This window comes from Hemiscyllium ocellatum, chromosome 20 (assembly GCF_020745735.1).
Source record: "Hemiscyllium ocellatum isolate sHemOce1 chromosome 20, sHemOce1.pat.X.cur, whole genome shotgun sequence".
In the NCBI taxonomy this organism is placed as follows: Eukaryota; Metazoa; Chordata; class Chondrichthyes; order Orectolobiformes; family Hemiscylliidae; genus Hemiscyllium; species Hemiscyllium ocellatum.
In genome coordinates, this window is record NC_083420.1 from 57,015,179 (window position 1) to 57,038,910 (window position 23,732).

The 23,732-nt window shown below is 47.8% G+C and overlaps 1 protein-coding gene across 1 annotated transcript in view; it reads right to left on the reverse strand.

The window, feature by feature from the left end:
• LOC132825294 (uncharacterized protein C16orf96-like) overlaps positions 1–23,732 on the reverse strand; it is a 112,227-nt gene that overhangs the window by 13,122 nt on the left and 75,373 nt on the right. Inside the window, exons 15-17 of the mRNA XM_060840397.1 lie at positions 8,158–8,257; positions 5,828–5,914; positions 387–470 (exon numbers count right to left, since the gene is read on the reverse strand). Coding sequence (XP_060696380.1) covers positions 387–470; positions 5,828–5,914; positions 8,158–8,257 — 271 coding nt within the window. The remainder of the gene's footprint in view (positions 1–386; positions 471–5,827; positions 5,915–8,157; positions 8,258–23,732) is intronic.

Below are 23,732 nucleotides of genomic sequence, written 5' to 3' on the forward strand. Positions count from 1 at the left end.
ACTCAGAGAGATTACCCCAAGGCAAGGAATGTACAGGGAGATTGCAAAGTCTGGAAACACTGGGCTAGCCCTGCTTCTGCCCAGTTTAGTGACAGCACACAGGATGCGGGAAATTGGAGCAGGCGGAGCCCCAAGAGGTTTGGTGCTGGCTGTGTTGCTGACCTTGAGAGGCTCATACCTGCGTCCCTCAAATCCCAGAATCAGAACCTGATTACAGGTCCACTGAACTCAAACACAATTCATGGTGTGACCTCCAAAGTCTATCCAGGAGATGCCCATGAATTGGCAGGATAGAAGCCTGTGCTGAAGGCTTATCTCCCAGCACTCACTGCTTAGCCACCTCCCATTCAAAGCATTATTCACTATCGTTTGGAAAAAAGACACACCCAGACATTGGCACACATTCGAAGCTTCTTGAGGCATAGGCCTATGCTGTGCAGAACAGATATCAGCAGGACGAGGAGGCATACCTGAGAAACAGAAAACAGATCCATTTATTATCCAGGTCTCAATAACATATACTCAGCTGAGAAATTCTTCTTAACAGTCATGGAGATGTACAGCATGGAAACAGACCCTTCGGCCCAACCTGTCCTTGCCGACCAGATATCCTAACCCAATCTAGTCCCACCTGCCAGGACTTGGCCCATATCCCACCAAACCCTTCCTATTCATAGACCCACCCAGATGTCTTTTAAATGTTATAATTGTACCAGCCTCCACCACTTCCTCTGGCAGCTCATTCCATACGTGCACCACCCTCTGTGTGAGAAAGTTGCCCCTTAGGTCACTTTTAAATCTTTCCCCTCCCACCCTAAATCTGTGCCCTCTTGTTCTGGGCTCCTTCACCCCAGGGAAAAGTCTATTTACCCTATCCGTGCCCCTCATGGTGTTTTAAATGGCTATAAAGTCATCCTCTGACGTTCCAGGGAAAACAGCCCCAGCCTTTCCCAGTAGCTCAAACCCTCCAAGCTTGGCAACATCTTTGTAAATCTTATCTGAACCTTTTCAACATCGCTCGCATCCTTCCTATAAGAGGGAGACCAGAATTGCATGCAATATTCCAGCAGTGGCCTAACCAATGCCCTGTACAGCCACAACATGACCTCCCAACTCCTGTACTCAATGCAGCGAACATTCCCTTGGACTCTAATATGGCAGGCATTAACTGATTTCAAAAAAATACTTTAAAATATTGCACAAATTGTCATGACAATTGTGATCCAAGTTATTGTATAATTGATTTGACATCTTAACATAAAAACACATGGCAAAACCAAACATTTGGTGCTAATTAGTTTCCTGGGTGGAGTCACTTTCAGAAACATAGGATCCCTACAGCATGGAAATCGGTAACTTGGCCCAACAAGTCCACACCAACCCTCCAAAGAGTAGCCCACCCTGACCCATCCCCACCCTACTTTCAGAGAGAGCTCACATGACCCAGGCAGCTGGTGGGAAATAAAGGCTAATGGACTTAGACACAGCCGTTCAGAGAAATAACTTGCCCACAGCAACCGACTTTGCATACCAACTGCACACAACCCGACCCCTCTCCTCCCTCCAACCAACTCCTGCTCCCTTTTCTCTGAAAATACCAAGTTTGAATATTGTCATCTCCCTGGGAAACTTCCTCACTCCAAGTGGAGAACTGGCAAGCTGATGACACTGTCTCCTGATAGAAAAGTTTCAGCCAGCCATTCCTGATCCAGGAGAAATCCCAATGCCAATAGCTTGTGTGCAAAGTGACCTTAGCTACAGAATAGCCTCCAGATAATCTGTGATTAACACTTTTCTTTTCTAAATTTAACTGTCACTTTGAATCATAGACTCCCTACAGTGTGGAAACAGGCCATTTGGCCCAACAACGACCCTCTGAAGAGTAATTCACCCAGACCCTTTACCTTACACTATTGCTCTACATTTCCCCTGATTAATATGCCTAACCATCACATCCTGGAACACAATGGGCTATTTAGCATGGCCAATTCACCTAACCTACACTTCTTTGAAGGAAACCCACGCAGACATGGGGCAAATGTGCAAACTCCACACAGCCAGTCGCCCAAGGCTGGAATCGAACCCGGGTCCCTGGTGCTGTGAGGCAGCAGTGCCAACCACTGCGCCACCATGATGCTTCACATTTTACGGCAAATGTTGACGTGTGTGTGTGTGTGTGTGTGTGTGTGTGTGTGTGTGTGTGTGTGTGTGTGTGTGTGTGTGTGTGTTCTTTCTCAAGAAGAATATTCGTAAAGAGTTTAACACTTGTATTTTGTCAGTAATCTTTACATTTTTGTCTGAGTAAGTTTTGTTTGCAAAAATCAAGAAGTCTTTTCCCTGAGGTCGGGGAGTCCAGAACTAGAGGGGCGTAGGTTTAGGGTGAGAGAGGAAAGATATAAAAGAGATCTAAGGTGCAACTATTTTTCACACAGAGGGTGGTACGTGTATGGAATGAGCTGCCAGAGGATGGGGTGGAGGCTGGTACAATTCCAACATTTAAGAGGCATTTGGATGGGTATATGAATAGGAAGGGTTTGGAGGGATATGGGCCGGGTGCTGGCAGGTAGGACTAGACTGGGTTGGGATATCTGGTCGGTAAGGACGGGTTGGATCGACGGGTTGTACATGTCCATGCTGTATATCTCTATGACTCTAAGATTCTACGTGGACTGATACTTTTATGAGACTGAGATATATACAGTCTGACTTATATAAAACGTGCAGTATCACCTCCCATTTCAAACTGAGACTGAATTGGAGGAGGGGGGCACAGATAAGAATTGTCACTGGACTAGTAATTCAGAGCCCTAATATTCCGGGCATGTGGGTTTGAAACCCACCATGACAGATGGTGAAATTTTATAAATAATCTTGTTTGAAAACACATACACACACAATCTGGTTCACTAATACTACAGAGGGAAATCTGCCATTGCTACCCTGTCTCACCTGCCCGTGACTCCAAACCCACAGCAAGGTGGTTGGCTCTTTTTTGGCTTCTGACGTGGCCTTGAGGGGCATACGGCTGTATCAAAATCGCTACCAAGTCGGGACGAAACTGGGTGGACCACCTGATATCAATCTAGGACCCAAAAGCAACTCAAGCCTCACTGACCCCCTGCAAGGCTGGTCCTCCTTTGTAACATCCGGGGCCTGTGCCGAAATGGGGAGAGCTGTTCCCCACGGCTGGTCAAGCAATGATCTGGAACAGTCACAGAGTTATAACTCACTCCGTCCAACAGCGACCACCAGCCACAGCCCTAGGTTCCTCGCAGATGGAGGCGAGGTTGTGACGCAGTTGTCCTCAATGTCTTCAACATTTACTCTGAAACCCAGCTCACAGCCTCTTTCCATCTGTCATACTACAGCTCTCTGGGCAAGGAGACCTCCTGCAGATTATTATCGGTCTTACCTGATGAAGGAGAACTTCTCAACGCTGAACATCACTGGGAGAAGCACTGAGGGTGGCCAGGGTAACACTGAGGGTGGCCAGGGTTCAGAATGTACTCTGGGTCGGGGAGAGGAGGGGGGTGGTGGCCTCAAAGTTGATCACCAAGACAGACTTGGTACAACCGTTACAGGGTCCTAAAGGACACAGTTGTCAGGCTGGGTCTGCAGGAGATGCTGAAGGAACCAATAAGAGGGAGAAACACACTTGACCTCATCGTCACCCATCTGCCTGGCACAGATACATCTATCAATGATAATAGGAGAGATCATTGCACAGTCATTGTGGAAACAACGCCCTGTTTTCTTATGGAGGAAACCTTCACCATGTGGTGCTATCACCGTGGGAAATGGAACAGACATTGCACAGATTCAGCAACACAAGACCACTCACTGTGGGCCCTCAGCAATAGCAGGATTGTCTTCAACTGGAATCTGTAACCTCCTGGCCTGACTCCCCACTCTCCCATTACCGTCAGCTCAGGGGATCAAACCTGGTCAAATGGAGAGTGCAGGAGGGCATGCCAGGAGTAGCACTAAGCACACCCCAAAAATGAGGTGCCAATCAGGTGGAGGCTCCAAATCAGACTACCTGCATCCCAAAATAGCAGAAGCACCCTGCATCAGACAGAGCCAAGTGATCCCATCACCAACTGACCAGACTGAAGCTCTGCCGGTCTACAGACATGAACAGAGCTGGAAAGCTAAACAATTCACAGGAGAAGGGTGCTCCACAGCTGCTTCATTCTCAATAAAGGGAAAGCCCCACATTGCAACAGACAAGGCTGACACATTTGCATCCATCCCCAACCAGAAAGGGGGTGTGGATGATGCACCCTTTAAGACAACTTGCCCATTCCAGCTATTAGTCTGATAAACCTTCTCTTAACTCTTTCCAACACAATTACATCCTTCCTTCAGTAAGGTGAGCAAAGCTGGACACAATAGTTTAATAATAATAAAACCCTTCCTATAAGTGGGCAACCTGGCCTGCACAGTTTAGATGGAGTCTCATCAATGGCCTGTAGCATTATCTCCCCACTTGCATATTTAATTCCCCTCACAATAAAGGATAACATCCTATTAGCTCTCCTAATTACTTTCTGTATCTGCCTTTTGTGATTCATGCACTAGGACACCCAGATCCCTCTGCATCTCAGAGCTCTGCAATCTCTCAACACTTAGACAATACAGTCGGTTCCGATATAACACGATAGTTCTGTATTCGTGCAATCTTGCATTATAAGAAAATCATGCAATAGCCATTTAAACTATTGGAGCTAGAATCGTCTTATAGAGAATACACTATATTCTACAAATAGGAAAGTTCGCATTCGACAAATAATGATCTAAAAATTTCAACAGCATTAAAGCCAATTCGCGTTGAAGAAATGCACGTTATAGCAGAACCGAATATATTTATTTTAAACTATTGCTGCCAAATTGGATAATTTCATGTTTCCCCCACATTATTTTCCTTTTGCCAGATTTTTGCTCAAACACAGGGAGCAGGTGTAAGCTCCACACAGACAGTCACCCAAGGCTGAAATCGAACCTGGGACCCTGGCGCTGTGAGGCAGCAGTGCTAACCACTGAGCCATTGGACATTAACGAAACAGAACAATAGCTGTTGCATGGCCACTATCATGGAGACAAGTTTCAATTCCAGTTCGATTTTATTTAACTTAAATTCCATCAGCTGTTGTGGTGGGATTTCAACCCATATGTCAGATTCAATAACTCTGTGATTCTATAGATCCCTACAATGTGGAATCAGGCCATTTAGCCCATCAAGTCCAACACCAATCCTCCATAGAGTATCCCAACCCCCTACTCGATCTCTGTAACACTACATTTCCCATGGCTACCCTGCTAGCCTGTACATCCGGGGTAATGTCCCATGCTTAGTCCACCTAACCAGCACACCCTTGGACTGTGGAAGGAAACTGGAGCACCCGGTGGAAACCCACGCAGACACAGGAAGAATGTGCAAACTCCACACAGACAGTCGCCCGAAGCTGGAATCAAACTCGGGTCCCTGGCACTGTGAGGCAGCAGTGCTAACCACTGAGCCACCATGTCGCCCAGTGCGTTAGCCTGGTATTTAGGATTAGAAGCCCAACAACATTCCCCTTTGGACTGGATTGGATAATTTGAGAAATAGTTTTGCTTCAAATTATGTCAAAAAGCCACATGATAATAAAAAAAAAACGCCCTGTAAATTCCTTTCAAATAATTACTGAGCCTTTAAAATCCTAAGCTAAGGAGGTCATGTGAAACATGTAATGTACAAGATCAAAAAGTTCCACACATGGTTATGTGAAGCAGTGGCCAACATTACAACCAAACTAAAGAGCACTTTGTACAGTGAGAAACTTACAGCTTTGATTGCAGTAAACACATCTTGGAGTAACTGGGAAGGACTCTGCTCGAGGTGTGTGTTGCTTTGTTCCACTTATTTTCTTCTCTGTAGATAAATGAAGAAGCGCTGATAGATAGTTGGCAATTTCACAAACATTAAACTCCACACTCGTGGCCCCAACATCATAAACTGTACACTTGGTATCCCACAGCAGATTATAATGCAGATATATATTCTACACTCAAACTGAAACTGACCAAGTACATTATGATCACTGATATTGACTGTGGGTCAGAATACCATAACTACTATAAGATATAGGTGTGTGTGTGTGTGTGTGTGTGTGTGTGTGTGTGTGTGTGTGTGTGTGTGTGTGTGTGTGTGTGTGTGTGTGTGTGTGTACACGTGAGGGATAGCCAAATTCAGTACCCATGAGAATGGCCTCTGGGACCATGTGACCCCACTACACGTTACACTCTTACACACACACACACACACACACACACACACACACACACACACACACACACACACACACACACACACTCACTCTCTCTCTCCCCCTCACAGGCACACACACATACACGCTCACTCTCTCTCTCCCCCTCACACGCACACACACATACACGCTCACTCTCTCTCTCCCCCTCACACGCACACACACACACATACACGCTCACACTCTCTCTCCCCCTCACACGCACACACACATACACGTTCACTCTCTCTCTCCCCCTCACACACACACACACGCGCACACACACACACACACATACACGCTCACTCCCTCTCTCCCCCTCACACGCACACACACATACACGCTCACTCTCTCTCTCCCCCTCACACGCACACACACATACACGCTCACTCTCTCTCTCCCCCTCACACGCACACACACATACACGCTCACTCTCTCTCTCCCCCTCACACGCACACACACATATAAGTCTATGGGGTGAATTTGCATTTGCAGATACGTTCTATTTTGTTCCAAACGCACACAATCTGGAGGCAGTCAACACATGTAACTTGTTATAAATTCCTACTTTGGAAACAGAACCAGTCAGACTCAAGATTGCGATACAGACAGACTCTTTAATGCATTGTCTGAGCTGAGATATTTCTTTTTATTATAAAACCTTAAGTTATCTCAGGAATGTGACTTAAAATAAGTTCTTTGATTTGCATATTAATGAACCAAAACCTGCAACTCATTCTAAAAGATGAAGACTTAACAGCAATCTGGACTTGTTCAATATATAGCATCAGTTGTGTGACACTATGGTCTTGTCCTTAAAAATCTGTGTGTTACGATCCTGCCCCACTAGCTATCTGATGAAAGAGCGTTGCTTCGAAAGCTAGTGCTTCCAAATAAACCTGTTGGACTATAACCTGGTGTTGTGTGATTTTTAATTTTGTCCACCCCAGTCCAACACCGGGTTCTCCTCTCAAAGAAGAGAGACCTTTTCCATTACGCATGGACTCCACTTGACAAATCATATTACCATGCCTGGTGTTACCATCACTGAATCCCCACTGTCATCATTCTGTGAGTCACCACTGACCAGAAAATGAACTGGATCAGACACATATACACAGCAGCTACAACAGCAGGTCAAAGGCTAGGAATACTGTACCAAGCAACACACTTCCTGACTCCCCAAAGCTGGTCCACCATCCACAAGGAATAAGTCAGGAGTGAGACAGAATGCTCCCCACTTGCCTGGATAGATGAAGCTCCACTTAAGAAGCTTGACACCATCCAGGATAAAGCAGGCCGCTTGATTGGCACCACATCCACTCCCTCCACCACTGTCACTCAGTAGCAACGGTGTGTATCACCTACAAGATGCACTGCAGAAATTCACCAAGGATCCTTGGACAACACCTTCCAAACCCACAACCACTTCTATCTAGAAGGGCAAGGGCAGCAGATACATGGGAATATCACCATCTGTCAGTTCACCTCCAAGCCACTCACCATCCTGATTTGGAAATATATCGCTGTTAATTCATTGTCGCTGAGTCAAAGTCCTGGAATTCTCTTCCTAATGGCGTTTTGGGTCAAACTACAGCAGGTAGACTGTAGCGGTTCAAGAAGGCAGCTCGCCACCACCTTCTCAAGGGGCAACTAGGGACGGGGCAATAAATGCTGGACCAGCCAGCAAAGCCCATGTCCCACAAAGGAATAAAAAAAATTCACCAATTGGGGACGTGCAACTTCATGAGTTCGAATTGGCTCGTTCACATACCGTACACGGAGTATAATGAATTCAAAAACATTACTGATGGCATCACTCAGCAGACAGCTATCATATTGTAGGAAGCAGAGGAAAATAAGCTTTTACCTAAGGGCTCCTCATCTTGCATCTGGTGTATTGTTGGAAGTTTGGGGTCGAGCCGACCTTTGTACATGACACCGTCTATCCCCTGAAGTTCCACCTCTTCCTGGAAGCAGATTTGGAAAAAATACAAATCAACAATTAAACTTTATTAATTCAGTGGCTTTAAAACAAAGGCCCAGCCTTAAGAAAGTACAAATTCAGAATCATGGCAAAACTGTTTTTGTTTTAACATAACTGCGAAATTCTGTTGCCCACAGTATTTTTTTAACATTAGATTATTTTGAAAATGTCTGGCAAATATTATAAGTTTCAACACACACCATCTTGTGGAAAAGTAACACATCATAGAATCCCTACAGCCTGGAAACAGGTAATTCGGCAAGCATGAACAAACCGCTTTCACCATCATCAATCTTATCAGCTTGAAAATCATAATGGGAGGTTGGTGGCTCAGTGGTTCGCACTGTTGCCTCACAGCACTGGGAATCTGGGTTCGATTCCACCCTCAGGCGACTGTCAGTGTGGAGTCTACACGTCTGTGTGGGTTTCCTCCTGGTGCTCCGGTTTCCTCCCACGGTCCAAAGATGTGTGGGTTAGGTGGATTGGTCATACTAAACTACCCACAGTCTGCAGACTGTGTGGGTTAGCCACATGAGATATAGGTTTAAGGGTAGGGTGTGGGCCTGATTGGGATGCTGTTCTGAGGTTTATTATAGTCCAAATGGCCTGTTTCCAGGCTATAGGGATTCTATGATGTGTTACTCCTCCACAAGAAACTTATAATATTTGCCAAACTAACAGAGTGTACTCTATTTCAAACTATGTTCTCATTGGGTAAAGTTTGGAAAATATAAACAAGTCACAAGTTAATTAACAATCATTGGAAAATCATTTCAATATTATCTCTCACACAGTAAGATTAGATTAGATTCCCTACAGTGTGGAAACAGGCCCTTCGGCCCAACCAGTCCACACTGACCCGCTGAAGAGTAACCCACCCAGACCCATTTCCCTCTGACTAATGCACCTAACAGTCAGGACAATTTAGCATGGCCAATTCACCCTGACCTGCACATTTGTTTTGGACTGTGGGAGGAAACCGGAGCACCCGGAGGAAACCCACGCAGACACAGGGAGAACGTGCAAACTCCACACAGACAGTCGCCCGAGGTTGGAATCGAACCTGGGACCCTGGTGCTATGAGGCAGCAGGGCTAGTGCAGTGGCAGTGCCTGTATCTCTGGCCAGAAGATCTGGGTTAAGTCCCACCTGCCTTGCAGGCGTAGAATAACATGCCCAAATAGACTGGTAAAAATAATTTATACATTGGTCACACTATTGAAGGCAAAATTCACTTGATGTCTAGATGTTGCTGTCATCAAGGTTTGTACATTATGAACTTATTATTACAAATCTCTCTTAAATGTCAGATGGGTGTTGTTATTAAGGGCTTGCTCAGTCATTTCAGAGGCTAGTTGAGACTTAACCATGTCGCTGTGAGCCTGGAGTCAGACATGGGCCAGACCAGGTAAGGATGGCAGATTTCCTCCCCTGAAGGACAGTAGTGAACCAGATGGGTTTTAACGACAATCAGCACTGATTTGATGGTCACCAACACTGAGACTAGTTCTCAACTGGGCATTTATTAATCAAATTCACATTCCACCAGATGCCGTGGTGGGGTTTGAACCTGTGTCACCAGGGCATTAGCAGAAGTGGTTACTGCAGTTGCTGGAGATTGGAATCTAGATTAGAGTGGTGCTGGGAAAGCACAGCAGGTCAGGCAGCATCCAAGGAGCAGGAAAATCGAAGTTGTGGGCAAAAGCCCTTCATCAGGAATGAGGCTGGGAACCTTAGGGGTGGAGGGATAAATGGGAGGGGGGCGGGGCTGGGGAGAAGATTGCCGAGAGGGCAATAAATGGATGGAGGTGGGGGTAAAGGTGATAGGTCAGAGAGGAGGGTGGAGCGGAGAGGTGGGAAGGAAGATTGATGGGTAGGCCAGGTCATGAGGACAGTGCAGAGCTGGCAGGTTGGAACTGGGGTAAGGTGGGGGGGAGGGGAAATGAGGAAACTGGTGAAGCCCACATTGATGCCCTGGGGTTGAAGGGTCCTGAGGCTGAAGATGAGGTGTTCTTCCTAGAGGTGTCGGGTGATGAGGGAGCGGCGGTGAAGAAGGCCCAGGACCTGCATGTCCTAGGCAGAGTGGGGGGGGGGGGGGGGGAATGGAAATGTTCAGCAACAGGGTGGTGGGGTTGATCGGAGTGGGTGACCCGGAGCTGTTCTCTGAAGCACTCTGCTAGAAGGTGTCCGGTCTCCCCAACGTAGAGGAGACATCAGGCCATTAGCCTAGTCACCTGGATTAGTAGTGTAGAGACATTACCAGTACAGTACTACCTCTTCGGGAATTTGATCTACATCAACCTGTAACGGCACAAATGGTGCCAGTAACATACTTTGAAAGGTTAGAGTCATAGTCCTATAGTCATACAGCACAGAAACAGGTCCTTCGGTTCCAACCAGTCCATGCCAACCATAATCCCAAATTAAACTAGTCCCACCTGCCTCTGCTAGGCCCTTATCTCTCCAAGCATTTCTTATTCATGAACTTATCCAAATGTCTTTTAAACGTTGTAACTGCACCCATATTCACCACTTTCTCTGGAAGTTTATTCCACACATTGTGTGTAAAAAGCTTTGCCTCTCATGTCTTGTTTAAATCTTTCTGCTCTCACCTTAAAAATACGGCCCCCAGTCTTGAAATCCCCCACCCTAGAGAAAAAACACCTGCCATTCACCTGATCTATATCCCTCCTGATTTTATAAACCTCCTATGCTCCAGTAAAAGAAAGGCCCAGCCTATCCAGCCTCTCCTGAAAACTCAAACCCTCCATTCCCAGCAACATCCTGGTAAATCTCTTTTGAACCCTCTCCAGTGTAATAATATCCTTCTTATTTGTTGTGGTTCTGTTCGCCGAGCTGGGAGTTTTTGTTGCAGACATTTCGTCCCCTGGCTAGGTGACATCCTCAGTGCTTGGGAGCCTCCTGTGAAGCGCTTCTGTGCTGATTCCTCCGGCATTTATAGTGGCTTGTCTCTGCCGCTTCCGGTTGTCAGTTGCTGTCTGCTGCAGTGGTCGGTATATTGGGTCTAGGTCGATGTGTCTGTTGATAGTATCTGTGGATGAGTGCCATGCCTCTAGGAATTCCCTGGCTGTTCTCTGTTTGGTTTGCCCTATAATAGTGGTGTTGTCCCAGTCGAATTCATGTTGTTTGTCATCTGCGTGTGTAGCTACTAAGGATAGCTGGTCGTGTCGTTTCGTGGCTAGTTGGTGTTCATGGATGCAGGTTGTTAGCTGTCTTCCTGTTTGTCCTATGTAGTGTTTTGTGCAGTCCTTGCGTGGGATTTTATACACTACGTTGGTTTTGCTCATGCTGAGTATCGGGTCCTTTGTCCTGGTGAGTTGTTGTCTGAGCGTGGCTGTTGCTTTGTGTGCTGTTATGAGTCCTAGTGGTCGCAGGAGTCTGGCTGTCGGTTCGGAAATGTTCCTGATGTATGGTAATGTGGCTAGTCCTTTGGGTTGTGGCATGTCCTCGTTCCGTTGTCTTTCCCTTAGGCATCTGTTGATGAAATTGCACGGGTATCCGTTTTTGGCGAATACATTGTATAGGTGTTTTTCTCCCTCTTTTTGCAGTCCTGGTGTACTGCAGTGTGTTGTGGTCCTTTTGAACAGTGTCTTGATGCAACCTCGTTTGTGTGTGTTAGGGTGGTTGCTTTTATAGTTCAGGACTTGGTCTGTGTGTGTGGCTTTCCTGTATACCTTTGTGGTGAAATCTCCGTTCGGTGTTCTCTGTACCATCACGTCTAGGAATGGGAGTTGGTTGTCCTTTTTTACCTCTCTAGTGAATCGGATTCCTGTGAGTGTGGCGTTGATGATCCGGTGTGTGTTCTCTATTTCTGTGTTTTTAATGATTACAAAGGTGTCGTCCACATATCTGACCCAGAGTTTGGGTTGTATTTGCGTTAAGACTGTTTGTTCTAACCTTTGCATTACTGTTTCTGCTATGAGTCCAGAGATCGGTGAACCCATGGGTGTTCCGTTGATTTGTTCATATATCTGGTTGTTGAATGTAAAGTGTGTTGTGAGGCACAAGTCCAGTAGTTTAAGTCTGCCGTCTTTGTTAATAGATTCAACGTCCTGTTGTCTGTTCTGTATGTCCAGCAGGTTGGATATTGTTTCGGCCCAACAAGTCCACACAGACCCGCAAAGCGCAACCCACCCATTCCCCTACATATACCCCTTACCTAACACTACGGGCAATTTGGCATGGCCAATTCACCTGACCTGCACATCTTTGGACTGTGGGAGGGAACCGGAGCACCCGGAGGAAACCCACGCAGACACGGGGAGAACGTGCAAACTCCACACAGTCAGTCGCCTGAGGCGGGAATTGAGCTGCAAATGTGTTGCTGGTCAAAGCACAGCAGGTTAGGCAGCATCTCAGGAATAGAGAATTCGACGTTTCGAGCATAAGCCCTTCATCAGGAATAAGAGAGAGAGAGAGCCAAGCCGGCTGAGATAAAAGGTAGGGAGGAGGGACTAGGGGGAGGGGCGATGGAGGTGGGATAGGTGGAAGGAGGTCAAGGTGAGGGTGATAGGCCGGAGTGGGGTGGGGGCGGAGAGGTCAGGAAGAGGATTGCAGGTTAGGAGGGCGGTGCTGAGTTGAGGGAACCGACTGAGACAAGGTGGGGGGAGGGGAAATGAGGAAGCTGGAGAAATCTGAATTCATACCTTGTGGTTGGAGGGTTCCCAGGCGGAAGATGAGGCGCTCCTCCTCCAGCCGTCGTGTAGTTGTGTTCTGCCGGTGGAGGAGTCCAAGGACCTGCATGTCCTCGGTGGAGTGGGAGGGGGAGTTAAAGTGTTGAGCCACGGGGTGATTGGGTTGGTTGGTTCGGGCGGCCCAGAGGTGTTCTCTGAAGCGTTCCGCAAGTAAGCGGCCTGTCTCACCAATATAGAGGAGGCCACATCGGGTGCAGCGGATGCAATAGATGATGTGTGTGGAGGTACAGGTGAACTTGTGGCGGATATGGAAGGATCCCTTGGGGCCTTGGAGGGAAGTGAGTGTGGAGGTGTGGGCGCAAGTTTTACATTTCCTGCGGTTGCAGGGGAAGGTGCCGGGGGTGGAGGTTGGGTTGGTGGGGGGTGTGGATCTGACAAGGGAGTCACGAAGGGAGTGGTCCTTGCGGAACGCTGATAGGGGAGGGGAGGGAAATATATCCTTGGTGGTGGGGTCCGTTTGGAGGTGGCGGAAATGGCGGCGGATAATACGTTGTATGCGCAGGTTGGTGGGGTGGTAGGTGAGAACCAGTGGGGTTCTGTCTTGGTGGCGGTTGGAGGAGCGGGGCTCAAGGGCGGAGGAGCGGGAAGTGGAGGAGATGCGGTGGAGGGCATCGTCGATCACGTCTGGGGGGAATCTGCGGTCCTTGAAGAAGGAGGCCATCTGGGTTGTGCGGTGTTGGAATTGGTCCTCCTGGGAGCAGATGCGGCGGAGACGAAGGAATTGGGAATATGGGATGGCGTTTTTACAGGGGGCAGGGTGGGAGGAGGTGTAGTCCAGGTAGCTGTGGGAGTCAGTCGGTTTATAATAGATGTCTGTGTTGAGTCGGTCGCCCGAGATAGAAATGGAAAGGTCTAGGAAGGGGAGGGAGGAGTCTGAGACAGTCCAGGTGAATTTCAGGTCGGGATGGAAGGTGTTAGTAAAGTTGATGAACTGTTCAACCTCCTCGTGGGAGCACGAGGCAGCGCCGATACAGTCATCGATGTAGCGGAGGAAAAGGTGGGGGGTGGTGCCAGTGTAGTTGCGGAAGATGGACTGTTCCACATATCCTACGAAGAGGCAGGCATAGCTGGGGCCCATGCGGGTGCCCATGGCAACTCCTTTAGTTTGGAGGAAGTGGGAGGATTGAAAAGAGAAGTTATTCAGGGTGAGGACCAGTTCAGTCAGTCGAAGGAGGGTGTCAGTGGAAGGGTATTTCTGGGGGGAATCTGCGGTCCTTGAAGAAGGAGGCCATCTGTTTCTGGGTCCCGGCACCTTCCCCTGCAACCGCAGGAAATGTAACTCCACCCCCGGCACCTTCCCCTGCAACCGCAGGAAATGTAACTCCACCCCCGGCACCTTCCCCTGCAACCGCAGGAAATGTAACTCCACCCCCGGCACCTTCCCCTGCAACCGCAGGAAATGTAAAACTTGCGCCCACACCTCCACACTCACTTCCCTCCAAGGCCCCAAGGGATCCTTCCATATCCGCCACAAGTTCACCTGTACCTCCACACACATCATCTATTGCATCCGCTGCACCCGATGTGGCCTCCTCTATATTGGTGAGACAGGCCGCTTACTTGCGGAACGCTTCAGAGAACACCTCTGGGCCGCCCGAACCAACCAACCCAATCACCCCGTGGCTCAACACTTTAACTCCCCCTCCCACTCCACCGAGGACATGCAGGTCCTTGGACTCCTCCACCGGCAGAACACAACTACACGACGGCTGGAGGAGGAGCGCCTCATCTTCCGCCTGGGAACCCTCCAACCACAAGGTATGAATTCAGATTTCTCCAGCTTCCTCATTTCCCCTCCCCCCACCTTGTCTCAGTCGGTTCCCTCAACTCAGCACCGCCCTCCTAACCTGCAATCCTCTTCCTGACCTCTCCGCCCCCACCCCACTCCGGCCTATCACCCTCACCTTGACCTCCTTCCACCTATCCCACCTCCATCGCCCCTCCCCCTAGTCCCTCCTCCCTACCTTTTATCTCAGCCGGCTTGGCTCTCTCTCTCTCTTATTCCTGATGAAGGGCTTATGCTCGAAACGTCGAATTCTCTATTCCTGAGATGCTGCCTAACCTGCTGTGCTTTGACCAGCAACACATTTGCAGCTGTGATCTCCAGCATCTGCAGACCTCATTTTTTACTGAGGCGGGAATTGAACCCAGGTCCCTGGCGCTGTGAGGCAGCAGTGCTAACCACTGTGCCACCGTGCCTTCTCTGGCTAGGGTTTTGTCGATAGAGGTGAACAGTGCCGTTACATTGAATGAGACCATGGTTTCTTCCTTGTCTATGTATATATTTCTGATGATGTCCAAGAATTCTTGTGTTGACTGTATAGAGTGTCTGGATTCGCTGATCAGGTGTTTCAGTTTCTGCTGTAGCTCTTTAGCCAGTTTGTGTGATGGTGTCCCTGGTAGTGATACTATGGGTCTGAGTGGGATGTCTGGTTTGTGTACTTTAGGTAGTCCATAGAATCTGGGGGTGTTGTTGCTTTCCGGTTTCATTCTTTGTAGGTCAGACCTGGTTATCTGTCCGTTTTTTTGTAGGTTTCTCAGTGTGTTGTTTATCCTATTGGTGAGCTGTGGAGTGGGGTCAAACTCCCTCTTTTGGTAGGTGTTGGTATCTGCAAGTAGTTGTTGTGCCTTTTGAGTGTACTCTGCTTTGTCCAGTATGACCATCATACTGCCTTTGTCTGCTGGTAGTATGATTATGTTCTTATTGTTTCTTAGTGATTTTAGTGCTTCGTTCTCCTTGGTGTTGAGGTTGTGTGTTTGTCTTTTCCTTGTCATCAGAGGTACGATACTTTGTCTCACTGTTTGTTGTGTCTCTTCTGTCAATCCATTGTTCCTGAGTGTGCATTCTAGTGCTGCTAGGAAGTCTGCTGTCTTGGCGTCCCTGTGGTTGTAGTTGAGTCCCTTGGCCAGTATTGTTCTTTCCGTGTCTGTGAGCTGTCTGTGGGAGAGGTTTTTAACCCAGGTGTGTGTTGTGGTGTCCTTTTCGTTGTGTGTTAGTTTGGCCATTTTTTCTTTTAGTGCCGTTTTTTTGGCGGTGTGTGGTCCTGTTCTGTACTATGGTGACAGCCTGTTCTATGGTCCGGGTCCATTCCTGATTGGCGGTTTTTGAAATTAACGATTTTTGGCGCGAAATTTCTTGTCTGTATTTGTGGAGTCTGTTGTGCGCGTCGGTAATCATTACCTGGATCATCCTGAGTCCGTTCTGTCTGGCTGTGTCCCTGGCTTGTGGAATGTTGACTGGTGGTCTGTAACTGACACATGGTGGAAGGATTCGATTCTTTCGGCATTCATGCAGGAACTGGAGTTGTTCGTATGTGGTGCTTAGGCGGTTGGCACACGGTTCCCATTTCCTGGCTTGTCTTAGCATCTCTCGCCCGTAGGTGTTCAAAGTTTGTGAGAAGATTTGCAGCTCAGGTGCTCGTTGTTGTGGTTCTGTTCGCTGATCTGGGAGTTTTTGTTGCAAACGTTTCGTCCCCTGTCCAGGTGACATCCTCAGTGCTTGGGAGCCTCCTGTGAAGTGCTTCTGTGATGTTTCCTCTGGCACGAATGCTGAAAGAATCGAATCCTTCCACCATGTGTCAGATACAGACCACCAGTCAACAATCCACAAGCCAGGGACACAGCCAGACAGAACGGACTCAGGATGATCCAGGTAATGATTACAGACGCTCACAACAGACTCCACAAATACAGACAAGAAATTGTGCGCCAAAAATTGTTAATTTCAAAAACCACCAATCAGGAATGGACCCGGACCATAGAACAGGCCGTCACCATAGTACAGAACAGGACCACACACCGCAAAAAAACGGCACTAAAAAGAAAAAAATGGCCAAACTAACACACAACAAAGAGGACACCACAACACACACGTGGGTTAAAAACCTCTCCCACAGACAGCTCACAGACACGGAAAGAACAATACTGGCCAAGGGACTCAACTACAACCACAGGGACGCCAAGACAGCAGGCTTCCTAGCAGCACTAGAATGCACACTCAGGAACAATGGATTGACAGAAGAGACACAACAAACAGTGAGACAAAGTATCGTACCTCTGATGACAAGGAAAAGACAAACACACAACCTCAACACCAAGGAGAACGAAGCACTAAAATCACTAAGAAACGATAAGAACATAATCATACTACCAGCAGACAAAGGCAGAATGATGGTCATACTGGACAAAGCAGAGTACACTCAAAAGGCACAACAACTACTTGCAGATACCAACACCTACCAAAAGAGGGAGTTTGACCCCACTCCTCGGCTCACCAATAGGATTAACAACACACTGAGGAATCTACAAAAAAATGGACAGATAACCAGGTCTGACCTACAAAGAATGAAACCGGAAAGCAACAACACCCCCAGATTCTATGGACTACCTAAAGTACACAAACCAGACATCCCACTCAGACCCATAGTATCACTACCAGGGACACCATCACACAAGCTGGCTAAAGAGCTACAGCAGAAACTGAAACACCTGATCAGCGAATCCAGACACTCTATACAGTCAACACAAGAATTCTTGGACATCATCAGAAATATACACATAGACAAGGAAGAAACCATGGTCTCATTCGATGTAACGGCACTGTTCACCTCTATCGACAAAACCCTAGCCAGAGAAACAATATCCAACCTGCTGGACAAACAGAACAGACAACAGGACGTTGAACCTATTAACAAAGACGGCAGACTTAAACTACTGGACCTGTGCCTCACAACACACTTTAGATTCAACAACCAGATATATGAACAAATCAACGGAACACCCATGGGTTCACCGATCTCTGGAATCATAGCAGAAGCAGTAATGCAAAAGTTAGAACAAACAGTCTTAACGCAAATACAACCCAAACTCTGGGTCAGATATGTGGACGACACCTTTGTAATCATTAAAAACACAGAAATAGAGAATACACACCGGATCATCAACGCCACACTCACAGGAATCCGATTCACGAGAGAGGAAGAAAAGGACAACCAGCTCCCATTCCTAGATGTGATGGTACAGAGAACACCGAACGGAGAATTCACCACAAAGGTATACAGGAAAGCCACACACACAGACCAAGTCCTGAACGACGAAAGCAACCACCCCAACACACACAAACGAAGTTGCATCAGGACACTATTCAAAAGGGCCTCAACACACTGCAGTACACCAGAACTGCAAAAAGAGGAAGAAGAACACCTATACAATGTATTCGCCAAAAACGGATACCCGTGCAATTTCATCAACAGATGCCTAAGGGAAAGACAACGGAACGAGGACATGCCGCAACCCAAAGGACTAGCCACACTACCATACATCAGGAGCATTTCTGAACTGACAGCCAGACTGCTGCGACCACTAGGACTCATAACAAACCAACAGCCACTCTCAGACAACAACTCACCAGGACAAAGGACTCGATACTCAGCATAAGCAAAACCAACGTAGTGTATAAAATCCCACGCAAGGACTGCACAAAACACTACATAGGACAAACAGGAAGACAGCTAACAACCCACATCCATGAACACCAACTAGCCATGAAACGACATGACCAACTATCCGTAGTAGCCACACACTCAGATGACAAACAACATGAATTCGACTGGGACAACACTACTATTATCGGGCAAGCCAAACAGAGAACAGCCAGGGAATTCCTAGAGGCATGGCACTCATCCACTGATTCTTTCAACAAACACATTGATCTGGACCCAATATACCGGCCACTGCAGCGGACAGCAACTGACAATCGGAAGCGGCAGAGACAAACCACTATAAATGCCGGAGGAATCAGCACAGAAGCGCTTCACAGGAGGCTCCCAAGCACTGAGGATGTCACCTAGAAAGGGGACGAAACGTTTGCAACAAAAACTCCCAGCTCGGTGAACAGAACCACAACGACGAGCACCCGAGCTACAAATCTTCTCACAAAGTTTGAATATCCTTCTTATAACTGGGCGACCAGAACTGGACACAGTACTCCAGAAGAGGCCTCACCAATTCCTGTGCAACTTCAACATGATGCCCCAACTCCCGTACTCAAAGCAACGAAGGACAATGTGATTCCTGTAAAATGCAAACGGGAGCCCAGAACCACAACTCCATTCAGTTGAGCTTAGCCAAACATTAACCATGGGATTGCTAAGGAAGGTAGGGTAAGCTCCATCGTCCAACTGCTGTTACAATGCAGGAATAATGTGGAGGAGCTGGTGTTGGACTGCAGTGGACAAAGTTAAAAATCACACAACACCAGATTATAGTCCAACAGGTTTGTTTGGAAGCACTAGCTTTTGGAATGCTGCTCCTTCATCAGGTGGTTGTGGAGTATAAGACTATAAGACACAGAATTTATAGCAAAGGATTACAGTGCCATGCAGCTGAAACGGTATACTGAACGAACCTTGACACCGTGCAACAATCACCTGGACAGGAGTGTTCCCTCTCAGTCGGGGAACACTTCAGCGGTCATGGACATTCGGCTTCAGATCTTTGGGGGACCATCCTCCAGAGCGGTCATCGGAACAGGCAACAACGCAAAGTGGCCGAGCAGAGGCTGATAGCCAAGTTCGGTACCATGGCGATGGCCTCAACTGGGACCTTGGGTTCATGTCACACTACAGGTGACTGCACTGCACTATACAATCTCCCACACATGCACACACACACTCTCATACACGCAGATCTCTGTCATTCACATGCTCTCGCACACACACTTAACCAAGCTTTCACACACACATACACTCTCTCATGTGCACTCACACGTGCACACACACTCTCTCTCTCTCTCTCTCTCATGCTCACACACACACACACACACACACACACACACACACACACACACACACACACACACACACATATAAGTCTATGGGGTGAATTTGTATTTGCAGAATTATATTTGCAGATACATTCTACTTTGCTCAGAAAATGTACAATCTGCAGACAGTCAGTGCAGGCAGGTCAATCCATGTAATATTTTGTAAATTCCACTTTGGAAATAGAACCAGTCGGACTCAAGATTGGGACACAGACAGACTCTGACCTCACACCTTTAATGCATTGTCTGAGCTGAGCTGTCACCTTTTGCTATAAAACCTTAATAGATGTCACATGCTAGTCAGGTTGGGAACGATAGAATAGGCAGGATAAATGCATGGCTTGAGAGATGGTGCAGGGGAGAGAGGGTCAGATATTTGGGACATTGGGACCAGTTCTGGGGGAGGTGGGACTATTACAAATTGGGTAGTCTACACCTGGGTCAGATGAGAACCAATGTCCGAGGGGGTGTTTTTGCTAACGCTGTTGGGGAGAGTTTAAACTAATGTGGCAGGGGGATGGGAACCAAATGAGGTGGTTAGTGGACAGGAAGGAGGCAGTAACTAAAGCTGTAAGGAACTAGATAATGAACGGTGACTAAGGGGAAGGCTAGGCAGGGAGCAGATGATGAACGCAGAGGGACTGCTGATCTGAGGTGCATTTGTTTTAATGTGCGAAGTACAGTAGGTAAGGCAGATGAACTTAGGGCTTGGATTAGTCCTTGGGAGTATGATGTTATTGCCATTAGTGAAACTTGGTTGAGGGAAGGGTATGATTGGCAACTAAATATCCCAGTTGAGTGTGTGGTGCTGGAAAAGCACAGCAGGTCAGGCAGCACCCTAGGAGCAGGAGAATCGACGTTTCGGGCAAAAGCCCTTCATCCATCCCTTCGCTTAACGTTAGGGATCTAGATGGAGCAGAATTTGTAAGGAGCATCCACGCAGATTTTCTAGAGCAGTATGCAAATAATCCAACTTGGAAAGGGGCCATATTGGACCTGGTATTGGGGAATGAACCTGGCTAGGTGGTTTAAGTTTCAGTAGGTGATTACTTTAGGAATAGTGATCACAATTCCATAAGTTTTAGAATACTCATGAACAAAGATGAGAATGGTCCTAAAGAAAGAGAACTAAATTGGGGGGGTAGGCCAGCCATACCAACATTTAGCAGGAGCTGGGGCATGTAGATTGAGAGCAGCTGTTTGAAGGTAAATCCACATTAAATATGTGGGAGGCTTTCAAAGAGAGGTTGATTAGAGTGCAGGAGATATGTGAAAATGAGGGATGGAAATGGCAAGATTAGGGAATCATGGATGACTGGTGAAATTGTGAGACTGGCTAAGAGGAAAAAGGAAGCATGCATAAGGTCCAGGCGATTGAACTGGGAGAATATCGGGAATGTGGGATCAATCTGAAATGAGGAATTAAGAAGGCGAAAAGGGGTCATGAGATATCCTTAGCGAGCAGGGTTAAGGAAAATCCCAAAGCCTTTTATTAATATATATGGAGCAAGAGGGTAACTAGAGAAAGGGTTGGCCCACTCAAGGGCAAAGGAGGAAAGAAATACATGGAGTCAGAGAGAATGGATGGATTCTTAATGAGTATTTTGCATCGGTATTCACTGAGGGGAGGGACATGACGGATGTTGAGGTTCGGGATAGATGTTTGTTTACTCCAGATCAAGTCGGTATAAGGAGGGAGGAAGTGTTGGGTATTCTAAAAGGCATTAAGGTGGACAAGTCCCCAGGTCCGGATGGGATCTATCCCAGGTTACTGAGGGAGGCTAGAGAGGAAATAACAAGGGCCTAAACAGATATCTTTGCAGCATCCTTGAACATGGGTGAGGTCCCGGAGGACTGGAGAATTGCTATTATTGTCTCCTTGTTTAAGAAGGGTAGCAAGGATAATGCAGGTAACTATAGGCCGATGAGCCTGACATCAGTGGTAGGGAAGCTGCTGGAGAAGATACTGAGGAATAGGATATACCCATTTGGAAGAAAATGGGCTGATCAGTGATCGGCAACATGTCTTACCAACTTAGGAGAATTCCTTGAGGAGGTGACAAAGTTGATTGGTGAGGGAATGGCTATAGATGTCATATACATGGACTTCAGTCAGGCATTTGATAAGGTTCCCCATGATAGGCTGATGGAGAAAGTGAAGGGTGTACTAGCTACATGGTTAGAGAACTGGCTGGACAGCAGGAGGCAGAGAGGAGTAGTGGAAGGGAGTTTCTCAAAATGGAGAACTGTGACCATGGCACTCCACAGGGATCCGTGCTGGGACTACTGTTGTTTGTAATATACATAAATGATCTGGAGGTAGGTGTAGGTTACCTCATTAGCAAGTTTGCTGATGACACTAAGATTGGTGGAGAGGCAGATAGTGAAGCGAATACAGCAGAATGTAGATAGATTGGAGAGTTATGCAGAGAAATGGCAGAGGGAGTTCAATCCGGAGGTGATGCATTTTGGAAGATCCAATTCAAGAGCAAATTATATAGTAAATGGAAAAGTCCTGGGAAAAATTCATATACAGAGATCTGGGTGTTCAGGTCCATTGTCCCCTGAAGGTGGCAATGCAGGTCAATAAAGTGGTCAAGAAGGCATTCGGCATGTTTTCCTTCATCAGACGGGGCATTGAGTACAAGAGTTGGCAGGTCATGTTACAGGGTAAAAACAATGGCTGCAGATGCTGGAAACCAGATTCTGGATTAGTGGTGCTGGAAGAGCACAGCAGTTCAGGCAGCATCCGAGGAGCAGGAAAACCGACATTTCGGGCAAAAGCTCTTCATCAGGAATAAAGGCAGTGAGCCTGAAGCGTGGAGAGATAAGTGAGAGGAGGGTGGGGGTGGGGAGAAAGTAGCATAGAGTACAATGGGTGAGTGGGGGAGGGGATGGAGGTGATAGGTCAGGGAGGAGGGTGGAGTGGATAGGTGGAAAAGGAGATAGGCAGGTAGGACAAGTCCGGACAAGTCATGGGGACAGTGCTGAACTGGAAGTTTGGAACTAGGGTGAGGTGGGGGAATGGGAAATGAGGAAACTGTTGAAGTCCATATTGATGCCCTGGGGTTGAAGTGTTCCGAGGCGGAAGATGAGGCGTTCTTCCTCCAGGCGCCTGGTGGTGAGGGATCGGTGGTGAAGGAGGCCCAGGACCTCCATGTCCTCGGCAGAGTGGGAGGGGGAGTTGAAATGTTGGGCCACGGGGCGGTGTGGTTGATTGGTGCAGGTGTCCCGGAGATGTTCCCTAAAGCGCTCTGCTAGGAGGAGCCCAGTCTCCCCAATGTAGAGGAGACCGCATCGGGAGCAACGGATACAATAAATGATATTAGTGGATGTGCAGGTAAAACTTTGATGGATGTGGAAGGCTCCTTTAGGGCTTTGGATAGAGGTGAGGGAGGAGGTGTGGGTGCAGGTTTTACAGTTCCTGTGGTGGCAGGGGAAGGTGCCAGGGTGGGAGGGTGGGTTGTAGGGGGGCGTGGACCTGACCAGGTAGTCACGGAGGGAACGGTCTTTGCGGAAGGCGGAGAGGGGTGGGGAGGGAAACATATCCCTGGTGGTGGGGTCTGTTTGGAGGTGGCGGAAATGTCAGCGGATGATTTGGTTTATGCGAAGGTTGGTAGGGTGGAAGGTGAGCACCAGGGGTGTTCTGTCCTTGTTACGGTTGGAGGGGTGGGGTCTGAGGGCGGAGGTGCAGGATGTGGACGAGATGTGTTGGAGGACATCTTTAACCACGTGGGAAGGGAAATTGCGGTCTCTAAAGAAGGAGGCCATCTGGTGTGTTCGGTGGTGGAACTGGTCCTCCTGGGAGCAGATATGGCGGAGGCGGAGGAATTGGGAAATGGGGATGGCATTTTTGCAAGAGATAGGGTGGGAAGAGGTGTAATCCAGGTAGCTGTGGGAGTCGGTGGATTTGTAAAAAAA